This window comes from Macrobrachium nipponense, chromosome 24 (genome assembly GCF_015104395.2).
Source record: "Macrobrachium nipponense isolate FS-2020 chromosome 24, ASM1510439v2, whole genome shotgun sequence".
In the NCBI taxonomy this organism is placed as follows: domain Eukaryota; kingdom Metazoa; phylum Arthropoda; class Malacostraca; order Decapoda; family Palaemonidae; genus Macrobrachium; species Macrobrachium nipponense.
Window position 1 is genome coordinate 64719685 of NC_061091.1, and position 16873 is coordinate 64736557.

Consider the following 16873-nt stretch of genomic DNA (forward strand, 5'->3'; position numbering starts at 1 on the left):
CCTTTGCACAGATGTGTAAATATTGTAGGTTTTCAGAGATTACTACCTATATGTATTGATTTTGTCATAAAGCTCCAATATGCAGATTGAATGTGGGAGAATAAAGCTATGAAGTAATACACAAGGCACACAATATTTAACCAAGGTCATTGCAAAAGTTAATCAGTTTTGTTAGGCTTCTTTGTAGCATTGTATACGCATACATAAATGCTATGTGTATATGTGGTACATGTGTGTGTTTAGAATTGTAATCATGCTTTAGGTTGGTTCAGTTTTCTAATAAAGGTAATGATCAGATTCTAAATTGTGTTATTATCCCAAAGGTAAAAAGGCAACTGTTTACATTACAAATACCTTATATAATTTTTTTTAAGAAAGCAGTTCCCCAAAAAGGGAGTGTTTTTAGCAGTTCCCCAAAAAGGGAATGTTTTTGAGAAACAGAAAATACATCAGGAATGTAATTTTGAATCTTTTTGCTTAACGTTTCTACAATGACTAAAAACTGCACAAATGAAAAAGAAACAGGATTATTATGTTTAGGGTGGAATCTCCATCTGCCATCAAACTAATGGTTTAAAAAGTACACTAAGTTGTATTTTATGCATGAAGGTATTTCTAATGAGGAATATGAGGTCAATAAGATTGCAGCCAAGTTCCCAAGGATATGGGCTATTAATCTTCATCTGTATAGGTTTCATGAATTTCTTGCATGCTGGGTCCAGCTTCAGTGGTTTTTAGGTTTTTTAGGTCAAATTTACATTTTGTTATGTAAATTATGGAGCCTTCAACCATCGTCTCAAGTCATCAGATTTGCTTTTGTATTAAAAGTACTTCCTGATTCTTGAGTCCGATGTGAAAAGCAAATACCATAGATCCCTAAGGTCATGGTACTAGATTTTCTTGTCCAAGATCTTCATGGAATTTATTTTATGGTAATCGTTCACTGTCCATTAGGACATGTCTGGGACCTATTGACCTTGTATCCCTTTGTCACTATCCTTTGCAAATCCCTTCCTGCTTAGAAGTACAATTGCATTGTAGTTTTCAATTATTTGTCTGATGACTAAGACATTTCCCGGGATATAATGCCTTCCATGCCATTTATATGGGTATCCTTCTTGTTTTAAGTTAACATTCTCATTAAATTTGTGTGAATTATTATTCTAAATGACAATTGAAGGAAACTTTAAATTGCATTGGACATGGGTCTCTTGACAGGTGTTACTTGGGTACATGCTTACTAAGCACTTTCCACATTGCATCAAATGTGTGAGAGGTTTTATTTGCTGGCGAAGTAAATGTCATGTAAGTGTTCATATTGGAATACAGTGATACTTCAGACTTACGCGATTCGAGTTGTGCTAATTCATGGTAGCGACAAATTTTCATATGCGAGTTAAATGGAACTCTCTTCTCTCTGCTCGTCTCTCGGTCTCGATCTCTCATCTCTCTTCATCTCTCTCATCTCTCTCCTCTCTCGTCTCTCTCTCTCTCGTCACTCATCATCAATCTCTCTCTCTCTCTCTCTCTCTATCTCCTCTCGCTCTCTCTCTCTCAGCTTCTCTCTCTCTCTCTCTCTCTCTCTCTCTCTCTCTCTCTCTCTCTCTCTCTTCTCTAAATTTTAGTAGAAAGGGAAGCGCTTTTAAACAGCAGTATCATTTCAGCTGAAAGAATATGGGGATACTGATGGAATAATGTTGCAGAGAATGATCAAGATGGCAGATTATCAACAGATAAAAGCGTTTTTCATGCCGAAGATGTATAAGAAGCATCCTGTTACCCTTGAAACAGGGCATCTGAAAGAGGCATTGGGGGGGTAGTGAGAGTATGGGGGAAAACAAGGTAGTAACAGTGGAAAAAAAAGAAAAAAAGAGTGAGATCTGTTTTACGATGAAGATATGTATCAAAGTATCATTCCTGTATGCAGATTTTTATAGAGCAATCATTATGTGATATTGGCCCACCAGCACTGACGTGAACTGTGGTTATTTTGAAGCGTGACAACTGAATGCAAAGATTCATGGCTAGTATGATCATATTACGTATGGTAATGTGTCCACCAGCTGGAAAATACAGAAGATTCAGGAATGCTGTATGAAAAGTTGAACAGTCAAAAAAACATAGTTGTAAACAAAACCAAGAGTAGGAATGTCCAGAAAGTTGTGGGGAAAGGATAGTGGAGGACCTTGACTAGTTGGGAACTTTGGCAGAATGTACACAAGATAGGGAAATTTGCCTCAAATTCATTTCACTTAACCAAAGGGAAATACTGACATTAAAATGATGACTGATGAAAGGTAGAGGCTATTTTATCAGGCCCTGGTTACCGTTGGGATCAGTTCGCAGCATGTCGGTTTTGTGGCGCTTCCAATATATGTACATATTCATAACTGGGTTTTACCCTCCATAGGGTCTGTAGCACCGTTGTCTGGTTATCAGTGGCTTAGCCTAAGCGCCGAGACCCCCTCATAAAATACAAATAACAACTATGTGTTTTTTCTTGGTTCTTTTAAAAAATTTGCTTTACTTCCCTGTATCCAATAATACTGTATGTAGTCTCATACGTATTACTATTGTATGTATTACAAAATGCAAACAAAGCAGTCAATGTTTTGGTTTAGAAAAATCAGGAGAGGGGGGTGTAAGTTAATTTTGCCATATTTAACTCAATCCAGAGCAAATTTCTTTCTTCTAATTATGGTAAATCAATCTCTAGAAACTCTACTTATATGGAACAAGGTTATTTTTCGTTATATGAAGTGTTTCAAAGACAAAATATGACTTAACGTGCGTCTTGATGTGAACTAAATGTAGTTATTCTTTTTGTTAATAGATGGTGCAGAGAGCTTAATATTTTTTTATTTTAACAGATTCCTTTTGGCATGTTACCCTATTTCATCCTAATAGGAGCTTTACTACACACTATTCATCTTTTATCTGCATGAAAACAACAGTAAAATGTGTTCTTTCATGCCCAGTATTTTTTTATTAACGCACTTTTTTCTCGACTGTTATTTCCAGCCGAGTTTCATCCATGTTGCTGATGCATTATAATACAGATAGTCATTAGCAGTGTGAACCTTGTTTTCTCAGCTTCAGCTACAACTGCAGTTTAAATTTACTAGTACATACTATATTTCCTTGCCGATATTTTCTCCATAGGGAATAAAGGTACAAAATAATATATCAGTCCTATTCTACTTCATGTCATTTGTAACATAACTACATTATTATTATTTATTATTGTACGATGGCTGACATGCAAGCAAATCGTTGTTATCCGATTTGGTTTGGTTGTTAGTAGCAAAACAACTGGTTTTGTTCAGTAATTTATGCCTAGCGTTTAAGCAAAGATTGTAACGTTACTAACAATACTTTTATCATTCTCATTTGCTTTTTTAACTTATCTAACTAGAAGATGTGATAAATAAAGAGAAGGAGGAAACATTAGCATTCTGTTTTTGTTTTTTTCTTACTCTGTGCCAAGGTTTACCTAAGTTCACTGAATCTGACAGTAAAAAATTTTTAGAACTCTAATGCATATCATAGAAAAGGATTAGTCAAATGAAATTCCACATTTTCTTTAAAGGGTATTACATATTAGAGTAAAATAGCTGGCCGTGACAATGTCTAAGGCATCTTTAACTAGTCTAAAGCACCTTAAGGTGAATCATGCCACCTGTAGACTTGAATTTCGGTTAGCAGTGATTTTCGGTTGTTGTCAAAGCCCCCAGGAATGAAACCCTGCCAAGTAACTGATGGCTGCCACTACTGAAATGATTTGGTGTTTGCTTAAGTTGTTAAAGTACAGTAATACAGGCAGTCCCTTGTTTTTTGGGGGGGAGGTTCAGTTTCCGTTCTAACAGGCATGGTGATAAGCAAAAATCGCCATTAACTGAAACTTGGCGATTTATGGCGCTGATAACCGGATTTTGGCACCAATAACTGGTTAATGGTGCCTCTGTTAGGTATGTATCAGAACCATAGCTCTATTATCAGCACTGATAACCAGAAAGTGCTGATTTTATGGTGCTAGACAAGCGCCATAAAACCGGATCGCCATTAACCGAGTCCGCCGATAACCGGGGACTGCCTCTACTGGATCTTTTTTTTCTCTCTCTCTTGGTGAACAATCCAGTTCTACTATTATAACTGGAACTTTCCTCTGACAAAGGGTATAAATTTCGGATTGTGATATGCCTTTAACAGTATTGGAGTTTCTGCATTTGGAAATTTCTTATTTAATGAAAAAGTTTTTCTTTCATCGACTTGTTAAAATGGGAACATACATTGATTTATTTATTGGCAACAGATGTTAAAATAGGAATATACATTGATTTATTTATTGGCAACAGATGTGATCAGAATTATCTTGGAACCCCCCCCCCCCCACAAATAGCTAGAGTCCACGAATATGGGAACTATAAAAATGCTTTAAACTGCCTACTTTGTTAGTTAAAAGTCAAGAAAACCTCACTAAAAATGTTTACCTGTTTTTTTAATAGTTTTATCACAAAAGTACATTTTATGATGAAATTGATAAAAAAAATACAGTACATAATTTGTGGATATTTCTCAGAAAAATACCGCGAATGGGAGAATTTCCCGTAGTGGAATCCGTGAAAACTGGGGGTTCACTGTACACAGAATTTCCTAGTCTTATATTAATACTTGAAAGGATCACTTCAAACTTACATTGTTACACTTGATAAAGATTTCTCGTATGGTTAAGGACAGTGATTGGATTATTGTCCAAAAAATTCGCTTGCTTTGTCCAAGTAAGTAATGTGTGAACTGTGTTCAGGATATTTATTTTGGTTCATAATGTTTGGAGTATGACATGATGTAACTTATTTGCTGAAAAGTCAACAGGTTATCGTATGAAAAGATTGAGTTATTCGGGTACAATTTGAATATTTTAAGACCATGATAATATTCTACACCTTGTACATATGTCATTGTAGCTGTTATAAAAGTAAGAATGATGGGCATCGTCCCCTACAGGTGGAGTTGGGCAGAGAGACTCATGTGCCAGGCAAGAGAGGAGGCCCAGTTGGTTGTGTGAGCTCTGCTCTGCTGCCACAGCGAATCGTAGAGTCTTCCGGCTACCCAAAGAGGTCCGAGAGTTTGCGTGGCGCAGCCCATCCGTCAAAAAGCTTAACTTCGTCCATGAAGATGCATCACTGTCAGTTTTGTAATTATACCACAAATTTTACCACTAACTTGATCAACCACATGCGAACCCACACAGGAGAGAAGCCTTTCTCTTGTCCCCATTGCCCTTACCGGGCTAATCAGAGAACAAATCTAACAATGCACTTGCGCACCCACACGGGAGAAAAGCCTTACGGCTGTTCGATCTGTTGCTACCGCTCGTCAAGGAAGGATGCTCTCAAGACTCACATGCTGAAACATGGACGATTCCCCAATGAAAAAGATTTGTTCAGTTTTTAGCCTGGGACTCTGCTGCATCTAGAGAGAGCTTCATAGTGTACATATGTTAGTGTTTATGAAGAAAAATTGTATTCAGAGATTCATGATGATCTTTTGGATTTGTGAATCTGCTTTTAATTAATTTTGTATGTGCAATGACCTGTTATATTATATAAATAATAGCAGAATAGTAACTGATGTTCTTGTGCATTTAATAGCATTTTTGTGTGATAAAAGTCTTGTAATTTTGATTTAATAAATTGTCAAAAGTATAGATAATTGGTTTTATAATCAAGGCTTTTTCCTGTAAGCATGTAGTGTTTCTTAGAGTGAGGGATCTGTGCAGAAACTATGTGGAAAGAAGGCTCTGAAAATAGATGTGACACAAGTGGATTTGGCATTTCATGATGCTTATTATATGAATGCATATTTTTTTTTTTTACTTATGAATTGGACTTTACCAAATCATCACATACAATATAGGTATCTACATAAGTTTAGATATAAAAAAAATTTGCTAACAGTACAAGGCTAACCATGAAATACAATTTAGAGCTGTCATGAAGTTTATCTGTCAAATTTTTCCATTTCTTGAACTTTTAGTTTGCTAGGAAAGGTACTCTTTCTCTCCTTGTGAATTCTTTTTGGATCATCCATATGAATTAAGACTTGTCAAACCAGTTGTTCGGTGAGATGATTGTAATGGATATATTAATGACTTAGTGATCAAGGTAAGAAGTTGTTTCCAGAAAGTTTAGAAGATGGTAGTATAGTTGGGAGAAGTTATTTCTTGGGAAAGAGGGTTACTTAGAAAAGGGGCCGTCTAATCTGTAGGGTTGGGATTTGGTATCGTGACCATTTGGTATACTTCTGTCATTTTTTATGACATGGGTTCATTAATTAACAAAAATATATGGACCAAGAGAGAATGGCACTTTATATACTTATGGACTGTATCATTTGGTTGTATGAGACTTGATTTTTAGCATAGTTTCACGGGACTGCATTGTAAAATATAAAATGTATGTTTGGTGGGCCACATTTAACTTGCAGTGCAACAGGATAGACTAGGCTGTATTTTGCATCAGGAGATGTAGGTTGAGGTTCATATATGTGATTGTGTATATACGTACATATATGCTTGTAATATGTGAGGTGTCATGATAAACTGTGACATTAGTAACTAAAAACTTGTAAAGTAATTGTGAGCATTAAACATTTTAAAGAAGTACATGTGTGCGTTGTTATTATCAATATATGAACTGTCGACACTTTACAGCAAGTTACCACTGAAAATTAGCAAGCTTGGCAGAGCAGACTTGTGAATATTGAAATGGTAGTTTTTTTTTTTTTTTTCCTCCAGATTCCCACTTTTCATTTTTTCATTCAACTATTCCCTTTTTACATCTACATTCCCAATCTGCCTATTTATAATACGTACAGTCTAGCAGTCCCTGCTTATGAGTGCAGGTTCTGTTCCCAACAGCATGACGATGACCAAAAATCAGCAGTAATAGTGCTGGTCCCGAGTTATCGGCTCTGAAAAGCCAGTTATCGTCACTAGACAAGCCCCGTAAAACCAAGGCCATGGATGACCGGGACCTTTCTGTACTGTATATTGTGTTTTCTTTCATTTCACCTTGCGCTTTTACCAGTTTCAGACTTTGCTTTCTTGTGTGCTGAAGAGTTTCAACTCCCTGTTCATTGTTCGTTTCATCAGCAGCATTTTAACTGTAGCTTTTTTTTTTTTTTTTTTTTTTTTTTTTTTTTTTTTTTTTTTTTTTTTTTTTTTTTTTTTTTTTTTTTTTTTTTTTTTTTTTTTTTTTTTTTTTCTCCTCCTCCATTGTTGTGAAAAGGAGTGAGCATAGCACTCCATATCAGTCTTACTCTTTGGTTGATGAGATGCACTACAGGCTGAAAAATGTAAGTCCTCTTGGAGGACAATCTGTAAAGAAACATTTTGCCCCTTCAAAACAACTTCCTTACAGAAAATGTCTTGTGATCTTTTTGCGTTGGACAATATTGGATCATAAAAACAAACTTCCTGTTCTGTTATGAAGGAAATTATTTTGGTAGTTACAGCGCTGATATTTCTAATCATTAACAGTTGAAGACTTTTCTAATATTAAAACCAAGTCTCTGCTGAGTTTTCATAAATGTGGTTGACCGGATTCATAACTGGGTTCTATAAGGAAAGTGTACCTTAGTTCCTTTTGATGGTGCGTGAAAATAGAACAATTCCGTTTATTTCCAAAAGATTATTTTTGTTTTGTCAGACATTAGATTTTCTAAACGTTAAGTGTTCCAAAAGAGTTTGAAAATCAGGAAATTTAGGGAAGTTCAGAAAAGAATAGGTGGTCTTAAATAAATTTGGTATGACTATGACAAAAGGAAAATCATAGCTGTAAGAATGTAGTATTTGTTTTGAATATCAGCTACATGTGCCAGCTGGTGCACTTTTCAATGAATTAGATGTAAGTCACAGTCCAGTTAGTCTTATGGTAAGACCCAAAAGTAAAAATAAGCATCCTCTACAGATGGTGGCGAACTTTGACGTGCAGAAGACGAGCAAGAACACTGGGAATTTAATACCGAAGAAGACTTTTTCGGCTGTGGGGAAACTTCATCATTGCCCTTACTGTAACTACTCTTCAAACAAGACAACAAATCTCAAAAATCACGTTCGCGTTCATACGGGAGAGCGCCCGTACGAATGTCCCCACTGCCCGTACAAGGCAACTCAGGAGAACAATTTGAAATCCCACATACGTACTCACACGGGCGAAAAACATGCTTGTAGTTATTGTTCCTATTGTTCGACCAAAATTACCACCCTTCGGAGACACATTCAGACTCACCATGAAGTAGAGAGTGAAGGATTACTCTTAGCCTAGAGTGTCGAAGTGTAAGATGTTTTAGGAATAAACATTATTATTACATGTATATATAAAATGGCTTTCATTAAATCATCTTTACATCATTATCTTTTGGTTAACTACATAAAGTTGAGTGTGTTTTAAACAGAATGTCTAGTCATACACGCCTGATGTGTAATAGGAGGGTATTAATAATTAAAGATAGTAGTAAGTAGATCCACCAGTATTGTCTAGTTCCAGAACAAAAGTAAATTTTGAAAATCAGTGTCATATTTTCACTGACTTATCAGAAAATTTTAGTCTCCAATTTATTGAATGTTCAGTATATGAATACGTGGAAAGTGGAATGCCATGTGCCAAGAGGTGAGACTTTATATGAGACCTCTTGAATTGATAGAATTATGCAAGTGCTCGCAAGAATTTAAGGTATGTTGTTTGGTACATAAATACCATTTTAACCGTTGCATTCATTCTTTTGATTGGCTTAGGCCTGATTGTAACATTGTGATTTACAGTGTATTTATACAGTAAAAGCCTTCACAACAAATGGGTTTTGTTTTTATTGAATCGGTGGCTCACTTGTCGTTTTAATTAGGTATCCACGTGCAGTATTCCTCATTAGAGCAGGAAGAATTTATAAATGTTGATGAATAGTTCTGTTCTGCCTTTACTCTTGATTTTGATTGTTCAACATTTTCAGTTCTTTACAAAACTGGAGGTGAAAACATTGCAACATATCAATCTGGTGAATGCTTTTTTGTATTCAGTCTATACTCTCTCATCTTTGATACCTTATTAAAGTTTCAAAGGAAGAAAATTGATATGTTTCACAGGATTTTAACTTTTTAATAGCATCAACCTTATTTTTTGTATACAAGCAGTCTGTGTCACCATGGTACTTGAGTAGTCAGGTTCAGTCAGCTCTCAATGTTTCCTGGTCATTGTTGAAAATTTTAGGTCATGCCGATTGTCAGAAAGCTCTGTTGTAGGATTTCTTGTGTCTTCATGGTATCGGTTGGTACATTGAATTTGTAGAATTCTGCTTGATAGTCAGTACGTATGGCATTCTGGTTGTAGCAGCGTGTTTTTGGTCATACTACATTACTTCACTTGATGGTGACTTTGTTGTTTAAAGATGAAAATGAGGATCTTAGCGCTATCTTTATGCTTCCAAGAAAAAAAAGAAAAAAAAGATGAAGTATTTGGAGGGAAAAAATTGTGACTAATGGAGGGCTCCAATATTAATGATTTTTTAAAGGTGAAAGTCATCATCACAATCAGTGATGCCAATGAAGCGTTTCTACTTTCAATGATAAAGCTGCAGCCAAGGAAAATGATTCCATTCCCATTTCTAGTATGAAACTTTGTTTCCTCTGTTGGGAGGTGATCAGGAGGTACACGTAATCCAAGCATTACTCGCTCGAAATGAAATAAACTGACTTGAATTATTACTGAGGGGCCTATGCAATAGGTCTTATTTCCCATGTTTTTATTTAGAGTTCCAAAGTTAATAGGGTCCTGCAAAAATAAGCATCATGCCTGATCTGTGGCATTCATGGTGCAGGGGAGAGAAGACATTTGGTGGCAGGTCCAAGAAATTCACAGCTTCTCCTCCTGTCTTTATATAGACATTGAAGGAGGAACACATGACTACTCTCATAAGAGTTCATACCAGTGGGAAACCTTTTTCCTGTGGCCATTGCCTCTTTCTCTTTACACCAGCATATTTTTTATGCAAATGAAGAAAGGAATTCCTTTATTGAGGGAGGAAATAAAACTACAGTGTTCTCAGTGCAGTAAGCTTGTGATAAAGCATTCCATATTTTGACATGATTACCTTGAAATTTTTTTCTGTTCTGCCGAGCGGTCTCTCAGCTTGTATGTTCATTAAGGCTTATGTTTTCTGGAATATGAGCATCTAGACAGTCATGAATTGCCTAACATATGACTGGGTACCTGAATTGTGAATCATATTTTTCACATGGGCTCTGATTTAAAACTTGGATAAATTTATTCTTCTGTTTGTGCCTACTATATTTTAAAGCCTTTCATAGAAGCAAAACCACTACAGTGTATTGTTCAAGGTAAATGTTGAATTGTTTCAGAGGTAAAATGTGGGTCTTTAAATTTTGGGTGATCAGAAGCACTCGCATCAGAAGTACCTGTATAGCTTAAATTGAATGAGTAATGCAAAGGTTATGTGGTATAGCATTATTTGTACTTATCTTACTTAAAGCAAATGCTAATGGTACCACTACTAAGATAGGTATCATACCTTACAGGTGGTATTTGGCGGTATGAGGAGGAAGACGCTGTGCAGCACTAGCAAGATGATTCACCATTGCCCTTTCTGCCCATATGCAACTCCCAAGAAAACACACATGACTAATCACATCCGGGTTCATACAAAGGAGAAGCCATTTTCCTGCCCCCATTGTCCCGTTCGTTTTACCCAAAAGGGTAACTTACAGACGCACATTTTTACACACATGAAGAATGGAGTTCCTCCAAACTGATGCCGTAGTCTGCAGTTAGGGACACGCACAACAGTCAGATATTCGTAGAAAAGATGTTTTCAAAAGTGAACGTGACTTTTTAGCTCTTGCAGTGCACCCTTTTTTGTGTCCCTTAGTATTCAGTATGAAATAAAATCTAGATACGTATTTATATAAAGTTAAATGATAGATGTAGTATTTCAGTGACTATTCTTGATTGTTTTTGAGTGATATGTGTTAGGGTGAAGGATAGGTCTGGTTTAATTGTATGCACAAAAGTTTATTTTAAAAAATGTATAAATAGAGTCAGTGTGTGTGAGGAAGTTTTAATTCAACATTACAGTTCAAATCATCTTTATTTTAATAATTTTGTTCTTAGGCTGCCGTGCATGTGATTGAAAAACTAGTTCTGATGTATGGAATATTTTTGTATAAAGCAAATACAGGCGGTCCCCGGGTTACGACGGGTCCGGCTTACGACGTTCCGAGGTTACGACGCTTTTTCTTAAATATTCATTGAAAAATCCGCCCTGGGTTACGACGCTTGTTCCGAGGTTACGACGCTGACGCTTCCGACGCTCCGAGTTTACAACGCTTTTAAAAAACACATATTATGATAAGATAAGAATCCTTTATAGTTTAGCACAGTTTTTCTCTCTCTCTCTCTCTCTCTCTATCTCTCTCTCTCTCTTTGTATTTTCCAAGAAAATAATCACTATAATTTTTTCTCTCTCTCTCTCTCTCTCTCTCTCTCTCTCTCTCTCTCTATACTACAAAGATGTATGTTTTTTAGTATGATAAATAAATGATTTACTATTTTCAAATATGAATATTAATTTATACAGCAATAATATCAATTCATTAAAGAAAATACCATAGTGAATTAGTAAGATTTTAGCTTTTATTTAAAAAATTATCGAAGAATGAAGGAAATCCCAGTCTTCTCTGTTGAAGGAAATCCCAGTCTTTTCTGTAACCTTTCCAGGTACTAAAACTGTCAGATATATATCATGTTCTGTGACAGCCAAAAGGGGGAAGAGCTGGGGGAGAGCTCTCTCTCTCTCTCTCTCTCTCTCTCTCTCTCTCTCTCTCTCTCTCTCTCTCTCTCTCTCTCTCTCTCATTTACTGAGACTCGAGATTTTTTATGTACTTGTACTATTTGTTTTTAATACTTTCAAATAATAATAATAATAATAATAATAATAATAATAATAACAACTGTAATTACAAAATTCATATGTGATAGTATTTTAAAGAAATACAATACGTACTAATCTATCCATGTCACTTTTAATTAAGGTTAACTCTCTCTCTCTCTCTCTCTCTCTCTCTCTCTCTCTCTCTCTCTCTCTCTCTCTCTCTCTTTTGCCACACAAGATAATAATGAGTCATAGTGGTAACGCCCTCCCTCTCTTTCGCTGGAAGCGTTAGAAACAAAGAGATACACGCTCTCTCTCTCTCTCTTTTACCGAGATGAAAGAATTTTTATGGTACTAGTATGTAAAATGTTTGATAATTTCAGTTATTTAATAATAATAATAATAATAATAATAATAATAATAATAATAATAATAATAATAATAAAACTTTAATTACAAAATTCATAATGGTCTTATTTTAAAGAGATGAAAATGACCTTTCCATTTCACTTGTAAGGATAATTCCTCTTTCTTACTGAGATGAGAGAATTTTTATGGTAGATGCACGTGTTTATTATATTTTCAAATAATAATAAGAACAATAATAATAATAATAATAATAGAAATAGTAATAATACGATAAATAATTTCAAAAGAAAATTCTTCCCTGTCTTTTTCTGTATCAATTTCCCCACCTCAACTCGAGTGACACTCAAGCTTAACAATGCCATACAATGGTCAACGAATTTAATGGTTTTATGTAATTCTCTCTCTCTCTCTCTCTCTCTCTCTCTCTCTGAGATGAGATCATTTTCATGGACGTGTATGTAATAAGTTTATCATTAATATTTTCCAATAATAATACAAGTACAAAATTCATATCTGAGTATTTTAAATACAATAATCATTCCATTTCTCTCTCTCTCTCTCTCTCTCTCTCTCTCCACAAGATACTTGTCATGCATTTGGTGTTTCTATTTCTTCCTTTTATCTCTCTCGCTCTCAGCAAAAGAATTGATAGACAGACAAACATAATTGCACAGTCCTCTCTTTCTCTCTTCTATGGAGAAATATATGTACAGGGGGTCCTCGAGTTACGATGTTGATCCGTTCTTACGATGCGTCGTAACACGATTTTCAGCGTAAGTCGGAACATTGAAAAATACCACATGATTTAATGTAAATACCATATCAATAACAACGAGAGAACAATTCCTTACCTTTATTAGTTTGATTGGCTTGCACACTGGAGAGGAAGCTGCGGTGCTGGAGAGACTGGGGGAGGTTAGTGAAGAGAAAAAGAACCTCCAGAAGTTGCTGGAGATGCTGAGGCAGTGATTCAATTATTAGACCACTACGCTGCTTAGTTATCACTGTCGCTTTCATAGGAGCAGATCCTTTCACATGTTCAACGATGCGCTCTTTATCTTTGATAATGGTAGCAACGGTCGAACGGCTAAGGCCAAGCGAGCGGCCAATGTTTGTTGGCGTTTCTCCCTTCTCAGATCGCTTTATAATGTCCACTTTAATTTCCATGGTGATGGCCTTTCTTTTCTTCGATGCACTACCATCAGAAGAGTCCGCCTTGCGCTTGGGAGCCATAACAAAGAGCAAAAAGTTACAAAAACGATACAACACGAGGGAGAGAGAGGCAGTGTAAACAACCAAAATGGCGTATGGGCGAGGAATGAGCGTAGCGAAGCGACGCCGTCCTCTCCCCCACAAAGCGTATTCTTCCGCCGTGCGCCCGGAACTAGTTCGCGTTTGTTTACCGTTGCTTACGACGCTAAACCGCGTAAGACGGAACGACGCAAAATATTATTTTTTATATATGGGGGCGCGTTCGTAACCACGAAACATCGTAAGTCGAGACCAGCGTAACCCGAGGACTTACTGTATTTATGGGAGGGGGAAAAAGTTGCCTACCGACATTCATTTCAATCTATTGAAACCTAGGAGTTATTTCTCTCTCTCTCTCTCTTCTCTCTCTCTTTGTATTTTAATGAAAATATACAGTAATTTGTGAATACACAGTGTTGCACATGAAAAAAGTAAATTAGTGATAATTTTAGAGATACGGCCCTAAGAAAAATTGCAAATTAGTAGTGAAATTTTCCCTGTGGACATGTTTTCAAGAACGTCGTTCCGGCTTACGACGATTTTCGGGTTACGACGCGTCTTTAGAACGGAACCCCCGTCGTAACCCGGGGACCGCCTGTACATGGTGATTTAAAATTGCTTGTCAGATCTCTTGATGTAAACCTAATTTAATATGAAACTACTTGTTAGGTTGGGATGTAAATCCTTTAATTGGATTGAATAATGTTCTTTAGCTGTCCGTTGAATGCTTGTGGAGCAGCCAATCCCAGTAAATGGCTTTTAAAGAGATTTGCCTCTATATATGGGTTTCCCCTTGCACTAATCCTCAATTAAAGATTAATGGTGTCTAGATGATACTGCCTGTCTGGATGAACCAAGAAAAAGGATTTGCAATGGTGAAAATGTTAGTGAAAATTCATTGTCTGATCACATACAAGTTATTTTGCAATTCCACCTCTGCACTGGAATGTATTAATACACGGAAGAATATTAGATGGATTAGAGATATATTACTGACCATGAATACGTAGTTCTCAAAGTCAAGAATCTCATGGATGTAATACTACTAAGCTTGAGTGTAGCCACAGGTTATATTTTACACCAGAAGCATACCTTGATGATAACTCTTGTTGATACCAAATGGACATCCCCTACAGGTGGGGTATGGCAACGAGGCACCAGCACTTCAAGATTTAGGAGTCGGGATTCCTAGCATGCCACGAAGAAAGATACATCGATGTACCTATTGCAACTATTCCACCATGTATACCACAGGCCTCAAAAGACACATGTCAACTCACACTGGCGACCGACCATTTTTTTGTCCTCATTGCAATTATCGGGCTGTTACAAGGTCAAATTTAAATCGGCATTTAAGGAAACACTTGGTGCACCACTTGAACAGTCAGTGAAAGGAATACGTACCAGTGATGTACATGGTACATAAATTTTCTACTTGAACCACTACTTACGGAACCTTTTGATTTCCCTTGGTTGGAGAATCTGGAACTGGAGAGATTTGGAAAGAACAGGAGTGTTTATTATGTTTTCTGGGTGGTGTGACAAAACGATGTTCATATGCTCATAAAAACAAATTCTTTGTTAGTTTTTTTTTTTTATCCTTAGGTGATATCATTTTAATTGTGCTTCTCAGTTGAAAATTGGTGAAGAGGTACTGTATCGAGGAATGGTTTCTGGCCTTCTGTTATTTCTCGAGAAATCACAATCATCTCCCACAAGAGAAGGGACCTCATTAAACTTAAAACTATCTCGTGCACTGCCTGATACTTCCAAAGACAAATCAATGGAAGAAAAGGATGGAGACATGGGAACAATAGATGCAGGAGGAAGACTGCTGGAAGTGGGAGAAGCCGAAATGTCTGCTTGGAGGCAAAAACCCTTCCCAAGATGGACAATTCAACACCTTACGTTGATCCTTCTTCTTATTGAAAGACATCCACTGAGATATAGGCCAGGAACGAATATCCGGGCATGGATTAGTTATCGATAGTACAAAAGTTTGCACAGCATCTAGTGCAAGTCGAATGGGGATCAGTAACAGAAGTAAAAAAAACCTGGTACTACATGGAAATCCGTAACCCCCCCCCCCACACACACACACACACACACACACACACACACACGAAGGCAAAGAAATAATGGGGAAACAAAGCAACCAGCTTGTTTAAGGCAGTCAAAGAAAGACTGGTGCGTCATGAGGTCCCAAGCTTGGTCGGAGCTTCCACCTTGTAGACGCATGGGTTATCAGATGCCACAGGTTCCTTGCTTTACAATCTTTTGATTTGTTTAACTGGTTTCCAGCTGGTGCTAGAAGATTATTCTATCGTTAAGACCGAAGGTTTGTAAGCTATGAAAAATGCAAATTGAGTAAAAATTTGCCATTATCTTTTTGAGATATCTGTTTTGAACAAACCTTATATAGTAGTGAATTTTAACTTGAAGTTTCATTATATTTTATAGACTTCACTCATTGTCACTGTCAGTATGGAAAATGGACTGGAGTCCAGGTGATTTTGAATTAAAAAATGCTGCCATCAACTATGAATTGAGTGGTTGTTTTTGTGTTGAGAACTTGATGCCTTTGGCCTTAGTCTTTGTATAAGAAAGGGGTACAGATAAATAAACCAGTTTTGTACATGTAACGATTGAAGATTTCACGTTCTAAAGCATAATAAACTTCCTTTAATAATACGTATTGTAGCTTGGTCTGTAATTTTTTTAGGCATTTTCTTTATGTATAACACTGAATATCTTAATAAAAAAAATGAAAGCCAGTCAATTTTATTATACTTGTTTGTAATAAAAATTAACTTATAAACAGACAGAAAGGTGTTGGAAGTTATTGCTTAACAGAAAATGACAAACCTGATTCATTATGCACTATTTATCTTTTGGGAATTGAGAAGAAAGTGGTTAGATAGCATCCATGGAGAGGAAAAATTCAGTAGTAATAGCAGAAGTATTTATGGTTCACTTGTCACTTGTCACTGTGTGAGACATTATAGGTTTTGATCATTCATTCATAATTGTGTCTGAATCCTGACAGCCCTTTTGTAAAATAAAAAAGAACATTTATCTTCTTGGTCTCTGTAAAATAAAAATAAAAAAAAAACAGTTATGTTCTCGGTCTCTGTCCATGATTGTTGTTGAAGACTGATGATATTGCTAGAGTTCTGATGAGCATAGACCTATCATGCCCAGTGTTCTCTTCAGGGTAGTGTCTTGGGACCTGTTGTTGTTGTTAGCCTCTAAAGTAGTAACTTGATTAATGGTCGTGAAAGTAGGTAAATTTGATACGAAATGATGTTAC

At 36.3% G+C, this 16873-nt stretch overlaps 1 protein-coding gene across 50 annotated transcripts in view; it reads left to right on the top strand.

Annotated features, from left to right (window-relative positions):
* Window positions 1-16873, top strand: part of LOC135205696 (zinc finger and BTB domain-containing protein 7C-like) — a 262909-nt gene that overhangs the window by 22204 nt on the left and 223832 nt on the right. The window contains exon 6 of one of the 50 annotated variants that reach the window (XM_064236643.1): window positions 7971-8856. The exons of 47 other annotated variants lie outside the window; for them this stretch is intronic. In XM_064236643.1, coding sequence (XP_064092713.1) covers window positions 7971-8327 — 357 coding nt within the window. In that variant the 3' untranslated portion in view covers window positions 8328-8856. Of the gene's footprint in view, window positions 1-5004; window positions 5713-7970; window positions 8857-14699; window positions 15403-16873 lie in introns of those variants that run through there. 2 more of the 50 variants (XM_064236622.1, XM_064236667.1) reach the window with 2 other exon arrangements.